The sequence below is a fragment of the Suricata suricatta genome, chromosome 2 (assembly GCF_006229205.1).
Source record: "Suricata suricatta isolate VVHF042 chromosome 2, meerkat_22Aug2017_6uvM2_HiC, whole genome shotgun sequence".
NCBI classification, from domain to species: Eukaryota; Metazoa; Chordata; class Mammalia; order Carnivora; family Herpestidae; genus Suricata; species Suricata suricatta.
Window position 1 is genome coordinate 133,242,565 of NC_043701.1, and position 23,885 is coordinate 133,266,449.

The following is a 23,885-nucleotide window of genomic DNA, read 5'->3' on the forward strand; positions in this document are numbered from 1 at the left end:
CTTCATTGTGCTGATGTGGGTGGTTCTGTTGACCACAGGACCAGCTGTAGGTTCTCCATGTGCTTGCCTAGCCTTTGGGAAACCGGATATCCGATTCACAGGTAGGAAAATGGAGGCCCAGAGAGAAGAGGAATAGAGCTCATCATCTTCCTCCCGCAGAGACCCTACCCCTGACTCATTTTCCTATGCAGCTCCGTGTGCTTGTGGGGGGTGGGGGGAGTGAAGGGGAAAGCCTTCATAGTTCTTGGGAACATTTGGCATTGGGGACGTCCCTACTGTAGAGTCTGGGAGAAGAGTTGTGCTCTGGCCTCCACATTCACTCCCTCTTGCCCTTCCTGTCTCACTTCCAGTTATTCTCGTAGATTTTCAACACATCATACTGACCCCCTCGATCTCCCCCCCACCCCCATGCTATGATAGCCCCTGTGTTAGGCTGTGGAACAACCAAGGTGAACCAAGCCCCGATTCCAGGGGAGTTCAGAGTTCCAGTGACGGAGACAGATGTATGTGCATGTGGGGAGCACCTGGAAAGGGGAGTCTGTTTGTCAGGGGCACAGTGGGGTAGAGGAAGGCCTGCCAAAGCCCAGCTGGTAAAATCAGAGAAGACTTCCCAGAGGAGGTGATGGCCAAGCTACTGTAGCAGGAGGAGAAGGTACCGCTGTGAATGTTGCGCCTGCACGGGCCTGGGGCTCAGGAATGGACCAGTGCATTGCACCTGGGGTGGAGTTCGAAACCACTTCTTGCTCCAGGCCCCAGGCTAGTCCTTTGCCCCCAGAGGAGGGAAGAGGAATAGGAGGAGCAGGGGTTAGCAGTAGACAGGCAGAGAGCAGCTCCAGGAGGGGGCTGGCCACTGCCGGCGGGTATTTGCTGAGACCTGGGATCTGGGGAGGCAGGTAGGGCCGTGGTGGGAAGTGATGGCTTTGAGGCTTGCCTAAGCTTCAGACTCCTAGTGTGATCAGCCATACTGAGGTCCTTGCACTTCAGGGCTTTGGGGTCAAGCCTTTTATCCTCGCTGAGATTCAGTTTCACCCTCTGGAATATGGGGTGATGCTCTCACCTCCAAGATGCTGTGAGAGCCAGGCGACATAAAAGGCTGGACAGCGCTGAGCTGGGGGTGGGGGTGGGGGCAGGCGATGGTGTTCTCCGCTCTGCTCACTGCCACCAGGTGCCACGTGCCTCTGGGATCCGTAGCCTGGGCCCTCAGAGCTCGCAGCCCGGATGTGCGGGGGGCTGTGATGAGCGTGATGGCAGTGATGTGCTCTGTGTGGGTAGCCGGGCATTGCTATCCTCCACGTCTTATGAATTGGGCAGAAGAGACAGGACTGAGAGGGGAGGGAAGCCAAGGGGACATACGACTCTGTGGATGCCCCGTTGTGCTGGGCATACTTCTAATATGAGTCCTCCCACCATCCCTGCCACAGAGGTGTCTTTCTTGGTTTGTACGGAGGGGAAACTGAGCCTGAGCAGGGATTTAAGCCCAGATATCTTACTCCACCCACCTGATGGTTCCTGTGTAGAACTGTCCCTTTTGCCACAAAGTAGGAACCAGGTTCTTCACTGAGCTCTTAGTGAAGGGTCCACAGCTCCTCCCCGTACCCCTCCCCAGGTCCCTCTGGGTTCCCCTTTCTCCCTTCAGGAGCTGTGATATTAATAAGCATAAAAACAATTGAACAGCATCTCACACAATTATGTGGGGATGAAGTGGCTGTCACAGGCAATTTGGAAAAGATTTATCACTTAACTTACAGGGAAAACTATCAGGTTGCTGTTACACAGTGCACGCCTTGCCCTCCCTCCTCTCTGTTCCCTGAGGTGGGGACACCCCCCGTGGACACCCCTACCCCGCAGTGCTTCCTCCTGCTGGCTGGTGAAGCGGGCCTGGGCCTTCCCTGCACCACAGCCTCACGCTAGAAGGGACCACCTCTGTTTATTTGCTCAGCCCCTTATTCCTCAGGTGGTGCCTGTGCTCCTACTATGTGCCTGCTCGGAGCTAGCCGGAGGCGTTCCCAGCATAGCCAGCAATGCCAGCAGGTGAACAAGGGCTTGTGTGCCCTGGGCTCTAAGTGCTTTAAAGCAGCAGTGTTAGGGGTCCTAGGCAGAGATGGAGGGACCACTCCTACCTGGGGGGCGGTTACGAGGGGCTGGAGACTCACCTCTTCCAGACAGGTGAGTCACCGTATGGCCGGGTGGGATGAAGGGCCTCTGGCTGTAGGAACCCGCCCAAGCAAAGGTACGAGGTGTGATTCCCTAAGTGGGATTTTGCAGACAAGGACACTGAGGCTGGGAGGTACTCGCTGCCTTGCCCAGGGCCACCCAGCAAGGTGTGGCCGTGCTGCATCTGAGAACTGGCATTTTTGTACCTAAGGACAGGGAGGAGAGGCTGAGTGCTGAAGGGGTCTCCACGAGGTCCTGGAGAATGTCATGGAAGACATTCTGGAGGGAGAGAGGGTAGAAGGCAAGACAACCAGTTCGGCTGAAATCATAGTGGGGGAGGGGGGCAGGGGAGAGGGGAAGGTCGGGGGAGAAAATGGGCTCTCAGGTCAGTGGGGAGGCATGGGGACGAAGAGCCTGGGAAGGGCCTTTGCCTGGGAGTGTGGCCGGCCTGGGCTTTACAGCTCTTGCGTGGGACAGGCCACAGCAGGAAGTGAACGCCTGCAGGCTTTTTTTCTCTCACCCATGGCCCACTGGGGTCCCGGGCCAGGGAGGGGTTCCATGTTCAAGTGGTAGGTCTGGATTCTGCCACTGACCCTCTGGCCAGTTCTCAGCATCAAATTGATCGTCTCCTTGCTCTGCTTTCCCATCTGTGAAATGGGCATAGCATCTGCTTATCTAGGTTGGCAGTCTCATTCACAGAAGACCTTTATACAGTTAAAGTCACCAGAGATGTTCCGCGGGCAGCTGCCTGGAGTTGGGGGTGCTGCTGAGCTCAAGACATCAAATGGACACTGCTGGGTGAAGGCAGCCCAGAATTTTGGACTCCTTTGGGGCAGGGTTTGGGTGCTGGGGGCAACAGTGGGAAGAGCAAAAGGAGAGAAGGAGGTGGAGTCTTGGTACGATGTGAACCCCTCCATCTGTCTGGTGGTCTCCTGACCTCCTCCCCACCCCTCAGTCTTGGGGGTGTCCGGAAATCAGCCAGTGCAAATTGAACAGGTGACCACTAGGAGTGGCCTTGGTCCTTGAGTTAATTTCCTTGACTTTTTTTTTTTTGGAGGGGGGTGGGCAGGGTGGGCGGCATCTGAGAGGCCGCGAAGAGCAGAGGTGGGAACACCAGGAAAATCAAGCCCACCTTGCTCTTTCAGAGGGGCGGGGACGGGACTTAAGGCCACACAGCACGTGAGTAAGTGAATGGCGAAAACAGGCTCAAGCCCGGCGTCTTCGTTTCCACCCCTGGCTCTTAGGCTGAAGAGAAGGAAGGTGCTCTCCGTGGGACTCAGTTTGCTTGTCTGTAAAAATGGGCTGCCTGGCCCAGATCGGCCCATTGTTCATGTGTGGTGGGATGCGGCTGTGAGCCTGGTTCGGGGTGGGGCGCGGGACACGGGGAGGCAAGCGGAGTGTCTGCATCGTGGTTGAACGTGGCAGGTTGACTAGCTTAATTCTGATAAGCTTCAGTTTCTCTGCTCGCTTTATTTATTGACTTCTACATTTATTTTAAAAAGTTTAAACAGCTTTCTTGAGCTATAATTCACATATAATACAATGTTTCCATTTAAAGTGTACAATTCAATGGTTATTAGTACATTCACAGCCGGGTGCAGCAGCCAGCAGTCTATTTCGGAATATTTTCATCCTCATGGAGAGAAACTCCATGGCCTGTAGCTATCAGTCCCTTATTCGTCGGTCACCCCTGGTCCTCAGCATCCACAAATCTACTTCTGTCTCTATAGGTTTTCCTATTCTGGACATTTCCTACAGGTCGACTCAAATGTGGTCTTTTGTGAATGGCATCTTTGACTTAGTATGCTTTGAAAGTTCTTCCATGTTGTAGCACGGGTCAGGATTTCATTTTTATGCCTGAATAATATCCCATTGTATGGATAAACTGCACCTTGTTTATTCATTTGTCCATGAGGGACATTTGGGTCGTTTCTGTTTTAGGGCTATTACAAATAACGCTGCTGTAAACGTTTATGAGCAAGTTTCTGTGGGGACATAGGCCTACATTTCTCTTAGGTAGGTACCTGGGAGTGTTGGGTCATCTGGCCACTCTGTTTAATCGTTTGAGGGACAGCCAGACTATTTTAAAGTGGCTGCAACACTATATTCCATCAGCGATATAGGAAGGTTTGATTTCTCCACATCGCCTCCAACACTGTTATTATCTGTCTTTTTGATTATAGCGATGCTAGTGAGTGTGAAGAAATATCTCACTGTGGTTTTGGTTTGCATTTCCCTCCTGACTAATGATACTGAGCATCTTTTCCTGTGCTTGTTGGCTGTTTGTACATCTTCCTTAAAGAAATGTCTGTTCAGATCCTTTGCTCATTAAAAACAAAATTTTTTTAATGTTTATTTCTTTTTGAGAGAGAGAGAGACACAGAGTATGAGCAGGGGAGGGTCAGAGAGAGAGGGAGACACAGAATTAGATGCAGGCTCCAAGCTCTGAGCTGTCAGCACAGAGCCTGACGCAGGGCTTGAACCCACAAACTGTGAGATCATGACTTGAGCCGAAGTTGGCTGCTTAGCCAACTGAGCCACCCAGGCACCCCCCCTTTGCTCATTTCTTAATTGTCTTTTTACTATTGAGTTGTAAAAGTTCCTTTTTTAGTCTAGCTAAGTCCCTTATTAGATGTGCGATTTGCAGACATTTTTTCTCTCATTCTGTTGGGGGTGGTCTTTTCACTTATCTGTTAGTGTCCTTTGCAGCAGTAATAATAATAATAATAAATAATAATAATAATAATAATAATAAATTTTTATGAAGTCCAGTTGAACCTATTTTTTCTTCTATTGCTTGTGTTTTGGGTATCCTAAGCAACTTTTGATGAATCCAAGGTCATGAAGATTTATGCCTGTTTTTCTTCTAAGAGTTTTTTAGTATTAACCCTTTCATTTAGATCTTTGATCCACTTGAAGTTAATTTTTTATGTGGGATGAGGTAAGGTCTAGCTTCATTCTTTTGCATGTGGCTATTCACTTGGTCTAGTACCATCTGTTAAAAAAGACTGATTTTCCCTAGTTGGATGTTCTTGGCATCCTAGTTGAAAATCAGTTGACCATAGACATATGGTTTGATTTCTGAACTCTCAATCCTGTTCCATTGATCTCTATGTCTATCTGAATGCCATTGATTCTTCTAATGGGTGTTGTATATAGTTTCATTTATTTGTGTTGTCTTTAATTTCTCTCATCAATGTCTTTCACCTCTTTGGTTAAATTTATTCCCAGGTAGTTTATTGCTTTTGATGCAATTATAAATGGGATTGTTGTTTTCTTAATTTCTCTTTCTGCTAGTGTATAGAAATGCAACAAATTTCTGTATATTGATCTCATCTCCCACAATTTTCCAAAATTCATTTATTCTAATAGTTTTTTTGTGTGTGTGTGGAGTCTTTAGCATTTATATAATATCATGTCCATCTGTAAATAGTGACGGTTTTACTTCTTCCTTACTAGCTTGGATGCCTTTTATTTCTTTCTCCTTTGATGCTCTGTTATAACTTCCATAAGTACTGTGTTGAATAAAAGTGGACAGACCAGACATCCTTGTGCTCTACCTGATCTTGGAGGGACAGCTTTCAGCTTTTTACCATTGAGTATGATGTTAGTTGTGGGCTTGTCATATATGACATTAATTATGTTGGGGTATGTTCCCTCTATTCCCACTGTGTTGCGAGTTTTGATCACAGATGGCTGTTGAATTTTATCAGATGCTTTTTCTGAATCTATTGAGATGATCATATGACTTTCATCCTTCATTTTGTTAATGTTCTGTATCACATTGATTTGAAGATATTGAACCATCCTTGCATCCATGGAAAAAAATCCCACTTGATTGTGGTGAATGACCCTTTAAAAATTGTTGAATTTACTTTGCTGATATTTTGTTGAGCATCTTCACATGTGTGTTCATCTGGGATATTGGTCTATAATTTTGTGGGTTTTTTTTTTTTGTAGTATGTTTTTCTAGTTTGCTAGTTTGCTATCCAGGTAATGCTGGCCTTGTAGAATGAATTTTAAAGTGTTCCTTCCACTTTAGATTTTTGAAATAGTTTGAGTAGGAAAGGTGTGAGCTCTTCTTTAAATGTTTGGTAAGTTCACCTATGAAACCATCTGGTCCTGGAAGTTTGTTTATTGGGAGTTTTTGGATTACTGACTCAACTTCTTTACTAGAAATCAATCTTTTCAGATTTTAAATTTCTTCCTTACTAAGTGGAAGATTGTATGTTTCTAGGAATTTATCCATTTCTTCTAAGTTGTCTAATTTGTTGGCATATAATTTTTCTTATATTCTTATACTGCTTTTGCATTCCCTTTCATTTCTGATATTTCATTTTTTATATTCTTACACTCCTTTTGCATTCCCTTTCACTTCTGATTTTATTTATTTGAGCCCACTCTTTTTCTTGATGAGTCTGGCTAAAGTTTTATCAATTTTGTTTATCTTTTCAAAGAGCCAGCTTTTAGTTTCATTGGTCTTTTCTGTTGTTTTTTAGGCTCTCTTTTACTTTTATTTTATTATTTTATTTCTGAATGTATTATTTTTTTCCCCTTCTACTAACTTTGGACTTTGGTCTCCTTTTTCTAGTTCCTTTACATGTAAGCTGAGATTATGTAGTTGAGATTTTTCTTGTGTCATGAAGTAGAGCTGTGTTGCTAAAGATTTCCATGTTTGAACTGATTTTGCTGCATCTCATAGATTTGGGGACATTGTGGTTCCACTTTCACTTGTGTCCAGGTAGTTTTTGAATTCTTCATTGATTTCTTTATTGACCCATTGGTTGTTTAGAAAGTAGCATGTTGTTTAACCTTTCTGTTTGTGTTTTTTCTTTCTTTTTTTTTTTTTTTTTGGTAATTGCTTTCTATTTTCATAGCATTGTGGTCAGAAAAGATGCTTTCTGTGATGTCAGTCTTTTTTTCTTAATTGTTTTATTTTTTTTATTTTTGAGAGACAGAGAGAGACAGAGCACGAGTGGGTGAGGGGTAGAGAGAGACACATACACACAGAATATGAAGAAAGCCCCAGGCTCTGAGCTGTCCGCACAGAGCCTGATGTGGGGCCAGAACTCATGGACTGCTCGATCATGACCTGAGATGACATAGGACGCTTAACTGATGAGCCACCCAAGTGTCCCTATATGATGTCAGTCTTATCAAATTTATTGAGGGGTCGCGGGAGGCGCCGGCGCCAGACGCGGAGAGGAGCTACGACCAGCCGCCGAGAGGCCGCGGAGCTAGCGATGACCGAGCCAGCCGAGCCGCCGCCGCCGCCGCGCCCCCATGGCGGCCGCCAAGGACACCCATGAGGACCATGATACCTCCACTGAGAATGCCGATGAGTCCAACCATGACCCCCAGTTTGAGCCTATAGTTTCTCTTCCCGAGCAAGAAATTAAAACGCTGGAAGAAGATGAAGAAGAGCTTTTTAAAATGCGGGCAAAGCTATTCCGATTTGCATCAGAGAACGATCTCCCAGAATGGAAGGAACGAGGCACCGGTGATGTCAAGCTTCTGAAGCATAAGGAGAAAGGGACCATTCGCCTCCTCATGAGGAGGGACAAGACCCTGAGGATCTGCGCCAACCACTACATCACGCCGATGATGGAGCTGAAGCCGAATGCAGGCAGCGACCGTGCCTGGGTCTGGAACACCCACGCTGACTTTGCCTATGAGTGCCCCAAGCCGGAGCTCCTGGCCATCCGCTTCCTAAATGCTGAAAATGCACAGAAATTCAAAACAAAGTTTGAAGAATGCAGGAAAGAGATCGAAGAGAGAGAAAAGAAAGGGTCAGGCAAAAATGACAATGCTGAGAAAGTGGCCAAGAAGCTAGAAGCTCTCTCGGTGAAGGAGGAGAGCAAGGACTCGGAAAACGCTGAGACCAAGGATAGAGCGGAGGAGGAACAAGAAGCCGCCTTCCCTGTTTTCTCTTCCTTCCATTCTTCTCCTTTTTCTTTTTTAAAATTTGCCCTTCCCCTTCTTTTCAGTTTGTTTTTATTCTGTTTTGTTTTTACAAGGGACTTTATATAAAGAACTGAATTCCAACATTCAGGTTGTTTTTTTCTAAGTTTTTGCCCTATTGAAGAGGACTTCAGAAAATCCATTCCGCAGTCATGAAAATGTACTGTGCTAACTTTCTTTTCCATAGTGGAAACACTTATTTATAGTCATCAAAAATAGTAAATAAACAACACATTTGAAATCTGAAAAAAAAAATTTATTGAGACTTGTTTTGTGGCCTAACATGATACGTCTTTTTGAAATTATTTTTTACTTTTAAAAAATGTTTATTTGTTTATTTTGAGAGAGAGTGGGGGAGGGGCAGAGAGGGAGAAAGAGAGAATCCCAAGCAGGATCTGTGCTGTCAGTGCAGAGCCTGACATGGGTCTTGACCCCATGAGCTGTGAGATCATGACCTGAGCCAAAATCAAGAGTCAGACGCTTAACTGACTGAGCCACCCAGGTGTCCCTAACATGATATATTTTGGAGAATGTTCCACACGCATTTGAGTATGTATTCTGCTATTTGGGGATGGAATGTTCAACATACATCTATTAAGTCCCTCTGGTCTAATATGTCAGGTAAGGCCATTGTTTCCTTATTGACTTTCTGTCTGGATGATCTGTCCATTGGTGTAAATGGGATGTTAAATCCCCTACTATTATTGTATTGCTGTCACTTTCTCCCTTTTTAAACACATTCTAAAAGCAGTACATTTTTTACTACCATCCTCCACGTTTTATGGATATCATTTTTTATATCTTTTTATTTTGTGTATCCCTTCATTATTGTAGATATAGTTGACTTTACTACTCTTGTCTTTCAACCTCCCTACTACCTTTTTATGAGCGATTGACACACATACTGTTAGTATATATTTACTTTTCTTTGATCCACGAGATTTTTTTCTTTACATAATCTTCTTACTTTTATTTGTGGCCTTTTCTGCCTAAGGAAATTGCTTTAACATTTCTCTTAAGGCCAACTGAGTGACCTTGGTGAGTTCCTGTAACTGTTACTTGTCTGGGAAACTCTCTCTCCTGCAGTTCTGAATGACAACTTTGTCAGGTAGAGGATTCTTGGTTGTAGGGTTTTTTTTCCTTCTGGCACTTTGAATATATCCTGCCCCTTCCTTCTGGCCCACAGAGTTTCTGTTAAAAAAATCAGCTGATAGCCTTGTGGGGTTTACCTGTACATAATTATTTGCTTTTCTCTTGTTGCTTTTAAGATTCTCTCTTTATCTTAAATTCTCATCATTTTAATTATTATGTGTCTTGGTGTTTAGGTTAGGCAAGTTTTCAGCTATTATTTTTTCAAGTGATTTTGTTACTTTCTCTCTTCTTCTTTTGGTACCTCTGTAATGCAAATGTTCATATGCTTGATGTCACAGAGGGTCTTAACCTGTCTTTATTAAAAAAGATTTTTTTTTCTTTTTGTTGTTCAGCTCGGATGCTCTTCCCTACCTGTCTTCCAGATTGCTGATCTCTTCTTCTGAATTCTCTGATCTGTTGTGGATTCCCTTGAGTGTGTCATTCATTTCAGCTACTGTATTCTTCAGCTCTGATAGGTTTGTTTATGTATTCTCTATCCCTTTGTTGAAGTTCTCACTGAATTCTTCCACTCTTAAGTCCAGTGAGCATCTTTATGACCATTCCTTTGCACACGTTCTCAGGTAGATTGCTCACCTACATTCTGTTTACTTCTTTTTCTGAGGTCTTGCTCTTTCATTCGGAACATATTTCTCCATCTCCTTGTTTTGTCTGATGCTCTGTGTTTGTGTCTACATGTTAGGCAGGTCAGCTACATATCCTCCTTGTGAAAGTAGCGGCCTTATGCAGAAGAAGTCTTGGGGGCCCCGTGGCACGGTCTTCTCTGGTATCCACAACCGGGTGCTCCAGGGGTGTCCTCTGTGGGGACTACATGCTGTGGGCGAGCCTGACCCTCAGCTCAGCTGTGACGATGACTTGGTGCCACTGCTGTGGGTACACGGAGGGCAGGGTTGGCCCCCTATGTGGTTGGTTGAGAGGCCCGACTGTCATTGACTGTGAGTTGCCTGTTTATACTATTATAAACAATTCTCCATAAACATCTTCAAAACAGAGCCCTGTGCCATGATTCTGACGATCTCCTTAGGGAAAGTTCCTGTTAGTAGAATTGCTAAGTCAAAAGGAATGAATGCTTTTAAGGCTATAGTTTTATTGTGCCAAATGGCTCCCACAAAGTTGTACCACTTGGGCTAGAGGAGATTTTCAGCACAGAAATTGCTGTGTGGAGTCAGCCTGACTCAGAAGGATGCGCTGGTTTACATGTAGGGCCTCTTCCTCTTTCCACGTTCCGATTCTTGCATCAGAGGAGGCAGTGAGGCTTGTGCACAGAAGGTTGTCAGAGGGAGCCCACCCTGCCAGAACCTTCCTCCGCACCCCCTCTCCTTGGCCGTCATCTGGCTAGGTGTCTGGGTCCCCATTTCCCCTGTGACTTTCATGGTGTTGGGGAGACAGACAACCCACCTGAAGATAACTCAGCATCTACAAAATGTGTTGAGAGGTACGGAAGGCAAGAGCAGGGTATGGTGAGAAAAAAGAGTCGTAGGTGGTTAGGGAAGGCCTCCCTAAGCAGGGGACAATTAAGGTGACGTATTGCAATATAGGGTTTAGAGTGTGGTGTGGGGGGGAACTTCACATGTGGTGACTGGGCTGATTCACAGCTAGCGGCCCCCATAAGTTTATTCTTTATATTTTTAAAGTAGGCTTCACGCCTACTTGAACTCATGACCCTGAGGTCAAGTCAGATGTTCTACCTACTGAGTTGGCCAGGCGCCCCACCCCCCAACCCCCATAAGTTTATTCTGATTGGGCTGGCCCCTGATGTGATGGGTGTGCCCGGCTCTACCGATGGCTTATTAAGTTGTTTTTTATTTATTTTTATTTATTTTATATATACCTATTTTATTATGGCAGGACTTACAAAATGTAAATTTTGCCATTTTAGCATTTTTTATTGCAGCAAAATACACATAACAAAATGTGCCATTTTAACCATTTTTTAAAATGCTTATTTTTGAGAGAGAGCGCGCGAGAGAGGGAGAGAGCGCCAGTGGAGTAGGAGCAGATGGGGACAGAGGATCTGAAGCAGGGACAGCAGAGAGCCTGATAATGGGGCTCGAGCTTCTGAGCCATGACCTGAGCTGAAGTTGGATGCTTAACCTGCTGAGCCACTTAGGTGCCCCTTCACCATGTTTAAGTATGTAGTTCAATGGCATTAAGTACATGCACACTATTACACAGCCTTCACCACCATCCATCTCCAGAGCTTCTCACCACCCCAGACTGACTCTCTGCACCAGTTGAACAATTTACTCCTCCTTTTGCCACCCCCACCCCAAGCTTCGGGTAACCACCATTCAGCTTTCTGTCTCTATGAATCTGCTGACTCTAGGCATTTCATATAAATGGAACCATATGCTCTTCGTCCTTTTGTGACAGGCTTACATCTCTTAGCATAATGTCTTCCCAGTTTCTCCATGTCATGGCATGTGTCAGCATTTCATTCCTTTTTAAGACCAAATAATATTCCATTGTATGTATATACCACATTCATCCACTAATGCACATTTGGGTTTTTTCCATCTTTGGCTATTGGGAATGATGCTGCTTTGAGCATGGGTATACAAATATTTGTTCAGCTCCTCATTTTCAGTTCTTTAACATGTATGCCAGAAGTGGAATGACTGGATGATGTGTTAATTCTATGCTTAATTTCTTGAGGAACCACCATGTTGTTTTCTACAATGGCTGCTGTTTTATAGCCCTCCCCCCCTAGTAATACACAGAGTTCCAATTTTTCTACATTCTTTCCAACACTTATTTTATGTTTTTTTTTAATAATAGCTCTCCTAACGAGTGAGAAGTAGTCTCTTGTTGTGATTTTTATTTGCATTTCTCTAATAACTAATAATGTTGAGCTTTGTTTCCCGTGTCCCTTGGCCATTTGGATATTTGTTTTTGGAGAAATGTATATTTAAATCTTTTGTTTATTTTTGACTCAGATTTTTTGTTGTGCTCTTGAGTTTTAGGAGTTCTTTATGTATGAGAGATAGTAATCCCTTATCAGACATGTGATTTACAGGTATATTCTGTAGGTTGCCTTTTTTTCTCTGTTGATAGTGTCCTTTGATGCATAGAAGTTTTCATTAGAATGAAGTCCAGTTTATTTAACTTTTATTGTCTGTGCTTTTGGTGTTATCTCCAAGAAATCATTGCCAAATCTAATGTCATGAAGATTTTCCTTTGTTCTCTTACATAGTTATATACTTCATAGTATTGATATCAAGGGCCCGGATTGGTGTCAGTCACTTAGAACCTCAATAAAGCTGCCTACCAAACCACTACAGCAATCCTTTATTCTCACTCATGTGTCCGTGCGTCAATGGGAGGGTTAGCAAATCTAGGCTGGGTATGACTGAACATGATTCTGGCCTCTGTGGTTTCACTCCACTCACTCTGCTCGTCTCTGGTTGACAGGCAGGAGTTCAAGAGGCCAGCTCCTCTGCATAGGGTCACATGCTTCCACTAGGATGGAGGTTGGCCAAAACATCCATTGGTCAAGGCAAGTCGTATGGCCAAGCCCAGCTTAAAGGGTGGGACAGCACACTCTTCCTACCACAAGACCCCAAGATGGGTACAAATGTGTTATCCTATGCAGGGTGAAGGCTTGGGACCAATCATTTGATCAACCACAGTGATGGCCAAGGGCTGGGAATGAACATGGCAGGGGTGAGGCAGATTGAGGGTGAGTACACCCAAAATATGGTGATTATGATGGTAAGGAGGAAAGTGCCACTTACTGGATATATGAAATGTATTTGTTTATTGAATGAAAAAGAAAAAGCGTATCAGTGGAAGCAAGCTTACTGAGACAGGAAAGGGGAGCATGGGAACCTATTTGGAGAAGAAACTGGGTCACTGCAGGATATGTTAAGTGTTAGTGACCTACCCAGGAGGAAATGTTAAGTGAGCAAAAGGCTCTATGGGATAAACTGGACTCTACTTGCAAGGAGCTGAGGATCTTCTGGGAGGAGGACTTGTACAAGTCTAACCCTGACAGATGCAATGAAATGCAAACCCCAAAACCAGGGGAGCTGAGGGTCCAGCTTCTAGCAGGGACCCAGGATGACTTTGTGGAAGAAGTGGCAGAGCTGTGCCTTGAAGGTGGAACTGGACGTGCAAGATGGAACCAGGTGGTGCTCCGGATGGAGGACAGCCTACCCAAGGACAGGGTGTGGTGACTGGCAGTGACCCCAGTGAGGGACAGGGTGTAGACTGCAGCAAGGTCCCAGAGCTGAGCCAAGGTCTGTTGGCTGCCACCCTACTGGTGAGCCAGGGGGTAGGAGAAAGCCAACCTTGATCGACTCCATTGTAGCTTCATGCACCAATGGGGTTGGGGGTCTGCACATCAGGAGCTTCCGCTACCTTTTCTGGAACTTGAAAAAAAAAGTGACTGCTCAGTTCTGGTAAAGGTATGGAAACTGGCCCTTCTCTAAGAGTTGGGGGGAATGCAACTGGGTGTACCATCTTTGGAAAGTCATTTGTCAACAGCTATAAAAATAGGAAAGTTTCCTTCTTCATACAGTGTGTGTAGATATAGGAACAAGGCTATTTATTGTGGCTTCATTTGTCAAAGTGAAAAGTTAAAAACAACCTCAGTGTCCATCAGCAGAGATAAGTTATGGTTCCCTCCCTCCCCCACCCCCACCCCCCGCCCAATAGAACTCTCTACAGCTGTTAAAAAAGAGCAGGCTCTGAATGTTCTGAAACAGAACAGTCTTCAGGACATATTGTCATGCAGCAAAATGGAGTAGGATAGCCTGGATACTGCTTAGATTTTTCTAAAAGAGAGAGAAACCTCTGTGCTCTATCCTTGTATGTACATAGGATGCTTCAGAAACACTCCCTCCAGGGTTGTCTCTGGGAACCTGCAGGCTGTGCTAGAAGGGAGACTCACTTCCTGCCACACACCCTTTTGTAGAGTTATTTACCGTGTCTGTGTATTACCTCCAAAAAGAATAGACTAAGAGAAAATATATTGCCTATGGAGTGACTTTTTTAAAAAAAAGTATAGGTCAAGGAGACTCAGTTACCAGGCTTCTCGCAGAGGATGCTGGGCCACTGTGGTACCCCCTCCTGGGGGTCCCAGTCCTGCCTGGCTCATCTACCAGCCCCGGGCATCGGTCAGTGGGAGTTTTGGGGACGGATCCAGGGGAGGACAGGAACAGACTAATCTTTTCCCTCCTTACAGGAAAAGCCCCTCTTAGTGACCTTCTGTCATAGCAGCCTTCCCTGCCAGTGTCCTGGACAGGCTGGGCTTTGAAGCATGGTCATCAGTGGCTGTCAGTGGCTTGTCCATTAGTGGCCCTAATGGTGTCATCTGCAGGCGCCTTCTTGCACGCACGAACCCCTCTGTGTGTAGTGGTGGTGAATAATCCCCAAATTGTATTTGATTTCTGCTGTGTATTTCTGTATTTCTATTCAAAGTTGAGTGCATCTGATTTTATGGGAATTCATAGCAGTTCAAACTAAATTGTGGCACCCTGCTGGGAAAATCTTTCACTCCTGAGAAACTGAAAAGCCACTCAGATGTCCCCTCCTGCCCTTTCCCTCCCCCTCTGCTCTGTTTCTTGTTGTCCCCTTGCTTGCTGGGATGGAAGGCACTGCCTCTCCCCTGACGGGGCTGCAGGGACAGGTGGGAGATGGTAACTGCGAGGGCCCTGACCTGGGAGTTGAGCCCAGAATGGGCTGATTTCCCAGAAGAGGGGAGTGTGCTCTGTTCCTGCAGCCGCCGGGACCCTGCTTTCCAGTCACTGTCCGGGAGGCCAGGCTGTGATGGGCTATGATGGGCTCTATCTTGGGTTTGGTCCAGAGGCATTTGGTGACACCCCTACAGATGGGGAGGAGCTTTAGGAGGAACCTGGCTTCCTCCAGCCTGGGGGAAGCAGTGAGGACAGGAAGGAGGAGCCCTCCAAGGTTGGGTGAGAGGCATTTCGAGGGCACATTTCCTGCGGGGATCCAGCTTGTGTGTCTGTGTGAGGGAGCATACAAGTTCCTTTTAAATTGTTAGTCCCCACCTTCAGTCTGGGGCCTGGCCTCCAAGGCCAGGTTTAGCCCATTCTGGTACCTATCTATCCCCGTGGCGAGGGCACAGGTCCTCCTGATGGTGGGTGTAATCGGGACAACCCCCTAACCTGCCCCAGTGTGGGAAGGTAACAGGGCTGGGCTGGGAGGCAGGGGTCTCTGAGCTAAGACCCGCCCCCCTCCCATGGGGCGAGGGAGCTCCTTGTCCATGGAAGGGCCTGAGTAGCGGCCAAGGGGTGTTGTTAGCCAGAGGACCTTTGAGGACCTTCCCAGCCCTAAGAGTCTTCTCCAGTAGTCACGCCTGGGACTGTGGGCTTCAGGGAGGTTCCGCAGTACATAGGACAGAACTTTATTTGTTTAAAGATAAATTTTTTTTAATTTTATGGGGAGAGAGACTATGAGTGGGGGAGCGAATCTTAAGCAGGCTCCATGCTTAGCATGGAGCCTGATGTGGGGCTCAATCCCATGACCCTGGGATCATGACCTGAGCCGAAATCAAGAATTGGACACAACCAAATGAACCATCCACGTATCCCTAGGAAAGAACTTCCCTCCTTCCTTCCTTCCTTCCTTCTAAATTTTTTAAGTATTTATTAAAAGAGAGAATGTGAACAAGGCAGGGGCAGAGAGAGAGGGAGACACAGAATCCGAAGCAGGCTCCAGGCTCTGAGCTGTCAGCACAGAGCACGATATGGGGCTTGAACCCATGTGCTGTGAGATCATGACCTGAGCCGAAGTTGTACACTCAACCGACTGAGCCACCAGGCATCCCTAGGAAAGAACTTTCTAATCAGATTTGTGTATCTGTTCACAGGCTGCTACTGATGTTTTGGTAGGGTGGACAAGCTAGCTCTCTGGTAGTAAAAACATTGGGTGTTATTACAGAAAATTTGGAAAATGCGCTAAGTGTATAGAAGAATACGTAATCAGCCATGACCTCACCATAGATAAAACGGTTTCACATAATAGTTCCGTCTGAGCACATGCTACCCTACTCACATCCTCACACGTACCCATCTGGATGTGGCCGTCTGTTTGCTTCTTGTGCACGTCACATAGTTGAACCAGTTCCCGCTGGGCATCTGGGCTGCTGTGAACATTGCTGGGACTTAGGGTTCATGCACCGCCATGGCTGTTTCTTCAGCTAAGGTTCCAGAAGTGGAATCACTGGGCAGTGCACGAGAGTGGGTCTTTACAGGGTTTGACCACTGATTGATAACCTGAGCCAAGTTGCCTCAGGTCGAGGGTATGGGTGGGACCTTGGTGCTCTTGTCTCTCTGGTGGCTCCAAGTACCAGCTAGCTACTCCCACATCGACATACACGTCTCTGGGCCCACCTCAGGCCTGACGTCCAGGTGGGGGCATCCTCCTGCCTGTCCCATATTGCTGCTGGGTTCTCAACAGCTATTCCAGACTCACCGTGCCCCAAACCGAACTTCTGCGCTTACCTCTCAGCCCGTTCCACCTGCCGCCTTCTCCCCGCTGGTAAACAGCAACTCCATCCTTCCTGGCGCCTTGGCCAAACCCTCGGGCTTGGTTCTTTCTAACACAGCTGCATCTTCTCCAGTAGGGGAGCCTCTCAGCTCTGTCTTGACGTATGCCAGACCCACACCCTCTACCTCAGTCCCTGGCCGGAGCCCTCAAGTGTTTCTGGCCTCCATGCCTGCAGTAGCCTCCCCACTGCTCTGCGTACTTCTGCCCTTGCCCCTGCAGTCAGTCCCCAACACCGCGGCCAAGTGCTCCCATAAAACTTGACTCATTCATGTCACTCTTGGGTGGCTGAGGACCCTAACTCCCACTTTACTCCCATCAGTGATGGGCCGTTGCGTCTGTGGCCTTGTCTCCTATAGCTGTCCCCGCTGCCTACCCAGTTACAGCCACACTGGCCTCCTCTTCAAGCATGCTAGTACCCCCTGCCTCAGGGCCTTTGCATGGGCTGTTGCCTCTCCCTGGAAGATATTTCTCCCTAACAATCACATGGCTCATTCTCCTGCTCCCTCACTGTTCCCCCTCACCCTGTCCTTGCCTCTTTCCTAGTATTCCCAAGCACGCTGTAGAACTCGTCCATCTACACTGTCTGTGTTGGGCTCTCCTGGGAGAGTGTCAGCCCCCTGCAATGGCAAGGTCCTCAGCTTGTTCTCTTCTGTGTGCTGGTGTCCTGCACAGGGCCTGGCACATGCAAGTAATGTCAGGACAGACACGTGCAGTGTGGCCCGACCTGGCTTGGAAGCCTCTCTCTGCAGCTCACCAGCCCTCAGGGATGTAAATGGATGCTTCAAATGGGGAGGTGATTCCCAGGTGGGGTGACTCCCTGGATGCCATAACTGTGCCACCTGCGGAACCTCCCTGGTGGCCGTCAAGCCCAGGCTCATCTGAGCAGCAGGTTTTTACGACTGATCACAGAGGAAGGTGGAGGCCAGCCTGGGTCATGTTGCTGCCTTAAGTATGGGGATCTTTGTAGTCAAAGGTGTCAACCTCTTGGGGTTGGTGCTGGAGGGAGTCATGTGTGGCGAGGAGGCGGGACACTTGGTCACCTTGGATGGTGTAGACGTTGTCTTATTGGTACTGATTCTAGGGCTATGGCCTGTGACATGCCAATATGCGAGAAAGGCAGACTACACAGGAGCCCACTTCCCAGCCCTAGCTGTTCCTCTCTTCCTGGCACATGCACTTGGCCTTTCTTCTGGCTCCTCTATACTGTGGCTGTGAGGATTGGGGCTGAGGCTGGGCGACCAACTTTGGACAGTTATCAGAATGGCGTTCAAACCTGGACTTGACCACTTACTAGCTGTGTGGCCTTGGGCAAGTTACTCAAACTCTCTGAGCCCCAGTAGGTACAGCCCTTTGCACACCGTAGTGGCTGGCATGTAACACGCACTCAGTGCCCGTGACCATGATGCACCCCACATCTCACCTCCTCTGTGAGGTTCGGGTCTTCTCCTTTGATGACCCCAGGCGGCAATGGTCTCTATCATTTACTTGACACCTAGCACATGCTTTTAGCCATCCTCCCGCTGGGGCCTGGCACAAGGCTTCACATGAAAGAGGACGTTGAGAATTGACAGCCTGAGGGCTTTGAGGCCTGGTTCTTTGTCTTCTTGGCACTGGGTATGTTTGGGGGGATTTCCAGAAGTCTTCCTGTAAGAGTGGGCTCTAAGCCAGGCCCCTGAAAAATTTGGGGGCAGCCAGCTCTGACCCTGCTCCTACCTCTGGGGCATGCCTCTGGCACTTATCTTGGGCCCAGAAAGAATCCCCACGTGGAAGGCTGTGTGTCTATGTTTCCTGGTCCAGTGGGGGCAGCTGAGGGATGGGAGGAGGTCAGGCCCCATCTGGAGGCGGAGGAGGCCCCTCAGCTCTGCTGGGTGGGAGGTGGGAGGGCTTGGAGGTCGGGGAACAGCTGTTGCACAGAGCAGGGCAAGGTCAGGCTCTCTGTGGGCACGCATGCCCCTTGCTGGAGCCCCAATGTCCAGAACATGCCTGCAGGCAATACAGCCTCCGTTAGAACACCTGAGCTGGAGGTTGGAGCCCAGGGGCCTCCTCCCACTGCCGTTAGCCTCTTTCTCTGGGCCTAGCTTTTTTCCCCGTAGCCAAAGGGGCTGGAAGAAGAGCCAGAAGTAGGACCTCCGGGAGAACCCAGTAGCAGGAGGGACCCACTTTTGCCTGGCTACAGCGCTTCTCCCCTTGGAGCCAGAGCCCCCTCGATCTACGGTCTAGGTTCCCTTACCCCAAGCTGAGGACAGAGTCAGCACGGAGCAGGCATCGCCCTTGCTTCTAACTGCTTCAGAGGTGTCCCCTCCAACCCTGCAAGATTAGGGCTGCCTTAACCCACAAGAAAGAGGTGCCCAGGCAGTGTGATGAAGGGGAAGCAGACTTGGAGACAGGCTGGGGACAGCGTGCCTGGCAGCGTTGGAGCCCGAGCCAGCGTTGTGGAAACGAGATGCATTTTGCATGTGCAGGTGTGTTGTCCCCACATCTTTGCAGACATTCATCCTGTGTCGATTGTGTGCTATAGTCCTGAGGGAGGGGCCCTGCCTTCCCTTTTATACATTAGGAAACGGGCCGGGCGGTGTGTGGGGAATGGCGGGCAGCAGCCTGGTGGGATGGAATCAGTTCCAGTCCTGGGGTGACCTCTTGGGGCCTTCCTTTCCTCCTCTGAAAACTGGTGACAATACATTCTGGGAACATTTTGGAGGACTGAATAAAATAATACCTCTGACCATCTCTGGTCTGTGGAGTTGCCCTGGAAGTGCTCATTTCCTTCCTTCCTCCCTCCCTTCCTTCCTTCCTTCCATGGCAAACTTCGTGCAGCATCTAGAAGAATGGCTACCCTCCCAGCGATTTGTGGATGATGTTCTTGGCAGATGTTATTTAATTCTTATAACATCTGGTTTGGAAAGGCAGAGGGCTGGAGATTTTTTTAAAAGACACTTACTCACTAGGAGATGTCAGATTGTCACTTAATTGCTCTGTGCCTTGGTTTCTCCACTTGTAAATCAGGGATAATGCTAGCAATGCTGGCCAGCTTCTTTGTATGATATGGTACACTAATGCAGGATAACAGATGGAAAGTGGTTTGAACATTTAGAAAAAGGCAGCCTGCTCAACCTCACTAGTAGTTAGGGAAATGCAAATGAAAGCAACAATGCCACACCATTTGTCATGCATCCGATTGGCGGCCGTTTAAAAGAGGGATCACTTCCAGGTGGGCACAGAGGCCCTCTCATATGCTGCCGGAGAGAGTGGGAATTGCCACAACCTTTCCAGAAGGTAGTATGGTGGTGTCTGATAAAAGTTCACGTCCATGCTCGGTGTTATGTCTAATCCACCCAGTAATGCGCAGCTGGAGAGCCAAGTTCAAGAGCAACCATGGTCCCAACATGATTATATTCAGAGGCATTCCCCATGGTGGTGGGAACCTGGGAGCACCCAAATGCCTGACAGTAAGGGATCTTGTCCCTCTTGCAAACATCCACACTCTGAGCTATGAGTTAGCTCCTAAAAAGAAGAGTGTAGATATAACAGTGTTGACCTGGAGGGCCATTTGTGAAATATCATGATGTGAGAAGAGCAAGCTTCTTTTGTGTCGAGGCAGACTCCATCATTCTAGAGATAAACACAGCCGCACCGCTGCTGACGTGCGTGTAATGCGAACGGATTTGCTTGGGTGCGGAGAAGGGACGGGTAGGATGCGCGCCCGGTCCAACCCGCCCACTCTGGCCATCAGACACAACCTGTTTGGCTCATAAAAACTGAATTATTTGCCAACGTTTAAAAAACCGAATTCATAGAAAAAGCCCAATGGCTGGTTTTTCATTGAGAAAAATCAGAAGCCCCAGCCACACTGGGCCCGCATCCCTCTTGGCTGGAACACATTGGAGGCTGCCACTCTTGGACGGAGCCTGCGGCCTCTGCGTGGCCACCAACCCCACCCACCTGGGGTCTCCCTCGTTTGTATTCCTGGCCTGGCCCCTGGAGCGTATCAATTTGCACCCCTGTGATGGGCTCTTAACATTCCGAAGCTCAAGGGGGTGGAAATATAGGAATATATGGGGAGGGGGTGTCTACCTTTTATTAATTAAATACATCTTAGGATCTCTTATTCTTCAAAGTACTGTTTCATGCCTAGTAGTCAGGACAATTTAGGTACAATGTTAGAAGGGAAGCAAAAGGGCATCATGGGCCACTCGGGTCCAGGCTGACAAAGGCCACACCAGGTCTGAAGTTAAGGGATCTGAGCTGTGGCTGTTTTGGAATCTCTTGCCCCCAGATCTTGCAGAGATGTGGAAGTCTCTGCAGAGATCCCTTCCCTTCAGCTCCCTTCGCCTCCCAGCATCTTTTCCTGGTCTCTCGTCCATGAGGGAGGTGACAGGTCAACTTAGGTCCGGATGCTGAGCCTGGCGCTTGCTAGCTGGGAGGCTCTGAGCAAGTTGTTCATGTGCAGAATGATGCGCAGGCCCTTGGCCAGACCCTGCGGGGATGTGGAGGCCAGTGGGCTGTGTCCCTGTACTAACAGAGCTAGCATTTTAGAGGGACTTGGGGTCCCCAGCTGAGGAGCGCGGGCCCCTCCTTGTGCACTGCTGGACTCCAGGAGGCCTGTCCCTGAGCTGCTGCAGGGTGAGAAGGAGCAGAGGATCGTGGCCCTGCTGTCATGGGGCCGCTGCTATGGTGGGAGGTGCAGTCACCTTCCCCGACACCCTTAGAGGTGGGATCTCACCTTGCTGAGCCCCAGATCACACCGGAGCTTGGCTCTGAGCCCCTAGAAACTTGGCTTCAGTGTTCTACAGATGTGCGGTGGAGCCCTGTGCAGTTACCTCCCCTCTCTGTGCCTCTTTGGCCACTGTGGCCACTTTGGACACGAGATAATATGGTGGAGAGAAAAGGTGGGAAAAGACATGCCCACTGGGCCTTAGGCCATGGGATCAGGGTGTTGGGCCTGCCAGACCTTGTCTTGGACCCAGACTGCCCGCTCAGCACCCATCTCTTGTCCCCATCCCTGGGCTAAGCAAGCCCCATCCTTCTGGGGCTGCCGTCCTGGAGGATGGAGGCAACAACCCCTTCCCTGCAAGGACCCCAGAAGGCCTCAGTGACGCATTCCTGTGCCTACTGCTTAGCCTCCCTCACGCGCTCATGGGGCTGTGCAGCCAGCCCTCCGAGGGCAGACGGCGCCATTGCCCCTGCCCCTAACCCCAGGCCATTGAGCCCAGTGTTATGCCCTGGATGTTATGACACCCAGCGATGCAGACCCTCTCTTCTTTCCCACACCTGCCTCCTCCACCATGTGAATCAGTTCCTTCTCTTCTTCCCAGGCCAGAGGAAGGGTTGGGGTAGGGAAGTGTAGGAGGGGCTCAGAGGGTAGGCTTCTCACCCTCTCCTTCCTTGTGTCCCTAGGAGCCATGAGGTCCCACGTTGCCCCCAGCTGCCTCGTGGCCTGGCTCTTTGTGCTGATCCCTGGATGCCTGGGTAAGTCCAACCCCCTGCCCTTCCTGCCACCGCCAGCGTGGGGTTTGTGCTCTGGGACGGGGGGCGGGACAGGGCTGCCCTGGGCCTGCAGACCTCGCCTTGCTGTGTGTGTGACTGCACACACTCTTCCCTCTCTGGGCCTCAGTCGCTTCTGCAGCACTCACAGGACTGCAAATACCAGCCTCCGCATGAGGGAAGGGGAGGAGCCTTGAGAAACAGGTGAGCTCTACGGGAAGGAGGCATCTGTGACCGTGAACTGCCCTTCTGGGATGCAGGGACTGGCCACAGTACCGTTCAGCCTCACAGTTGTCTTTTGAGCGCCTACTGTGTGACGCTGTGTGTCCATGGTGCCCGGCTCTGGGGTAGAGGGCAGTGACTCGTGCTCAGGGAGCCCAGACCCTGGCTGGGGAGGAAGTCACAGCTAGGATTCACTGCATAGAATGCAGGTGAGTATGGTGATCATAAAGGATGGACGCAGCTCCGGAGAAGCCCATCAGAAGAAAAGATTAATTGGGTCTATGGGGACAGGAGGGACCCAGCCAGAGGGAAACATAATCTGGGCTTTGAAGACTAAGAAGCAGTTTCAGAGTAGGGGAGCAGGAGGCAGGGAATCCCGGGAGGAGGGAACAGCTTGAGCGAAGCGTGGTGGTGAGGAGCCTCTCCCTTGGCAGGGAGGACCAGCCCTCCTTCCCCGGCGGCCAGATTGGTGTCAGCCCTGGTGCCTGCGGAGGAGGCCAGGAAAGACCCAGGCATTTGGCTGTCCCTTGGCTCTGGGATAGCTGGTGGCAAGGAAGGAAGGCCAGGACTGCAGGCCCCGCTGGCCCGGCGTCCCCTGGAGCCAGGGTGTCCCCAGGGAAGAGCTGTGGGCCCGGCCTGCCTGGTGACACAGGCAAACACATTCCTGAGTGAGGCCAGCTCCTTCTCTCACTCCAGGGAGCCAGAGAGTCTCTAGAGGAAGCCAGCCTTGCGCTGCCTGCCGGAGAGTCCCTTGAAGTGCCCCTCTCCTGGCCACTGTGCTTGGAAGGATCTCTGCTGGCATGCCTCTGTCACGGGCCGCTCACTTCCACACAGGCAGCCTGGGATTACAGCACAGTCTCACAGACTCTTGGGGGAGAGCCAGAGGGGCTCTCAGACCCTCTCTCAACTCTTGAACCACTTTCCAGGAGAAACTGACACCTGGAGATGGAAGTAGCCCAAGGTCATGCCAAGCAGGGTGCGGCTGAGCCTCGGTTAGGATCAGGACACCACTCCCACAGCTGGAGGAGACCTCAGTGGGGGCACGAGACCAGCTCTGACCCTCTGGCTTTGCTGTATGGTGGGAGTCATGACACTCTCCTCAGCCTGTCCCGGGGGTCTGTGATCTTGGACACTCATGCCCTTCCCCCTCTGCTAAGAAGAAATACATCAAGGTGCCTGGGTGGCTCATTCATTTAAGTGTCCGACTCTTGATTTCGGTTGAGGTCATGATCTCATGATGTTTGTGAGTTTGAGCCCTGCATCGGGCTCCATGCTGACGGTGCAGAGCCTGCTTGGGATCCTCTCCCCTCCCCTCACCCCTGTCTGCCCCTCCCCCGCTCACACTGTCTATGAAAAATAAAACAGGAGCTAAGAGCCCGGCTGTCTCCTCAGGAGAGGTGGCAGTT

At 49.1% G+C, this 23,885-nt stretch overlaps 1 protein-coding gene and 1 pseudogene across 3 annotated transcripts in view; both read left to right on the plus strand.

The window, feature by feature from the left end:
• CDH23 (cadherin related 23) overlaps positions 1-23,885 on the plus strand; it is a 413,185-nt gene that overhangs the window by 26,116 nt on the left and 363,184 nt on the right. For all 3 annotated transcript variants that reach the window (XM_029931861.1, XM_029931856.1, XM_029931860.1), the window contains exon 2: positions 22,171-22,242. In XM_029931861.1, the coding sequence (XP_029787721.1) occupies positions 22,176-22,242 (67 nt within the window). In that variant the 5' untranslated portion in view covers positions 22,171-22,175. The remainder of the gene's footprint in view (positions 1-22,170; positions 22,243-23,885) is intronic.
• On the plus strand, positions 7,364-8,201 carry LOC115285511 (annotated as a pseudogene).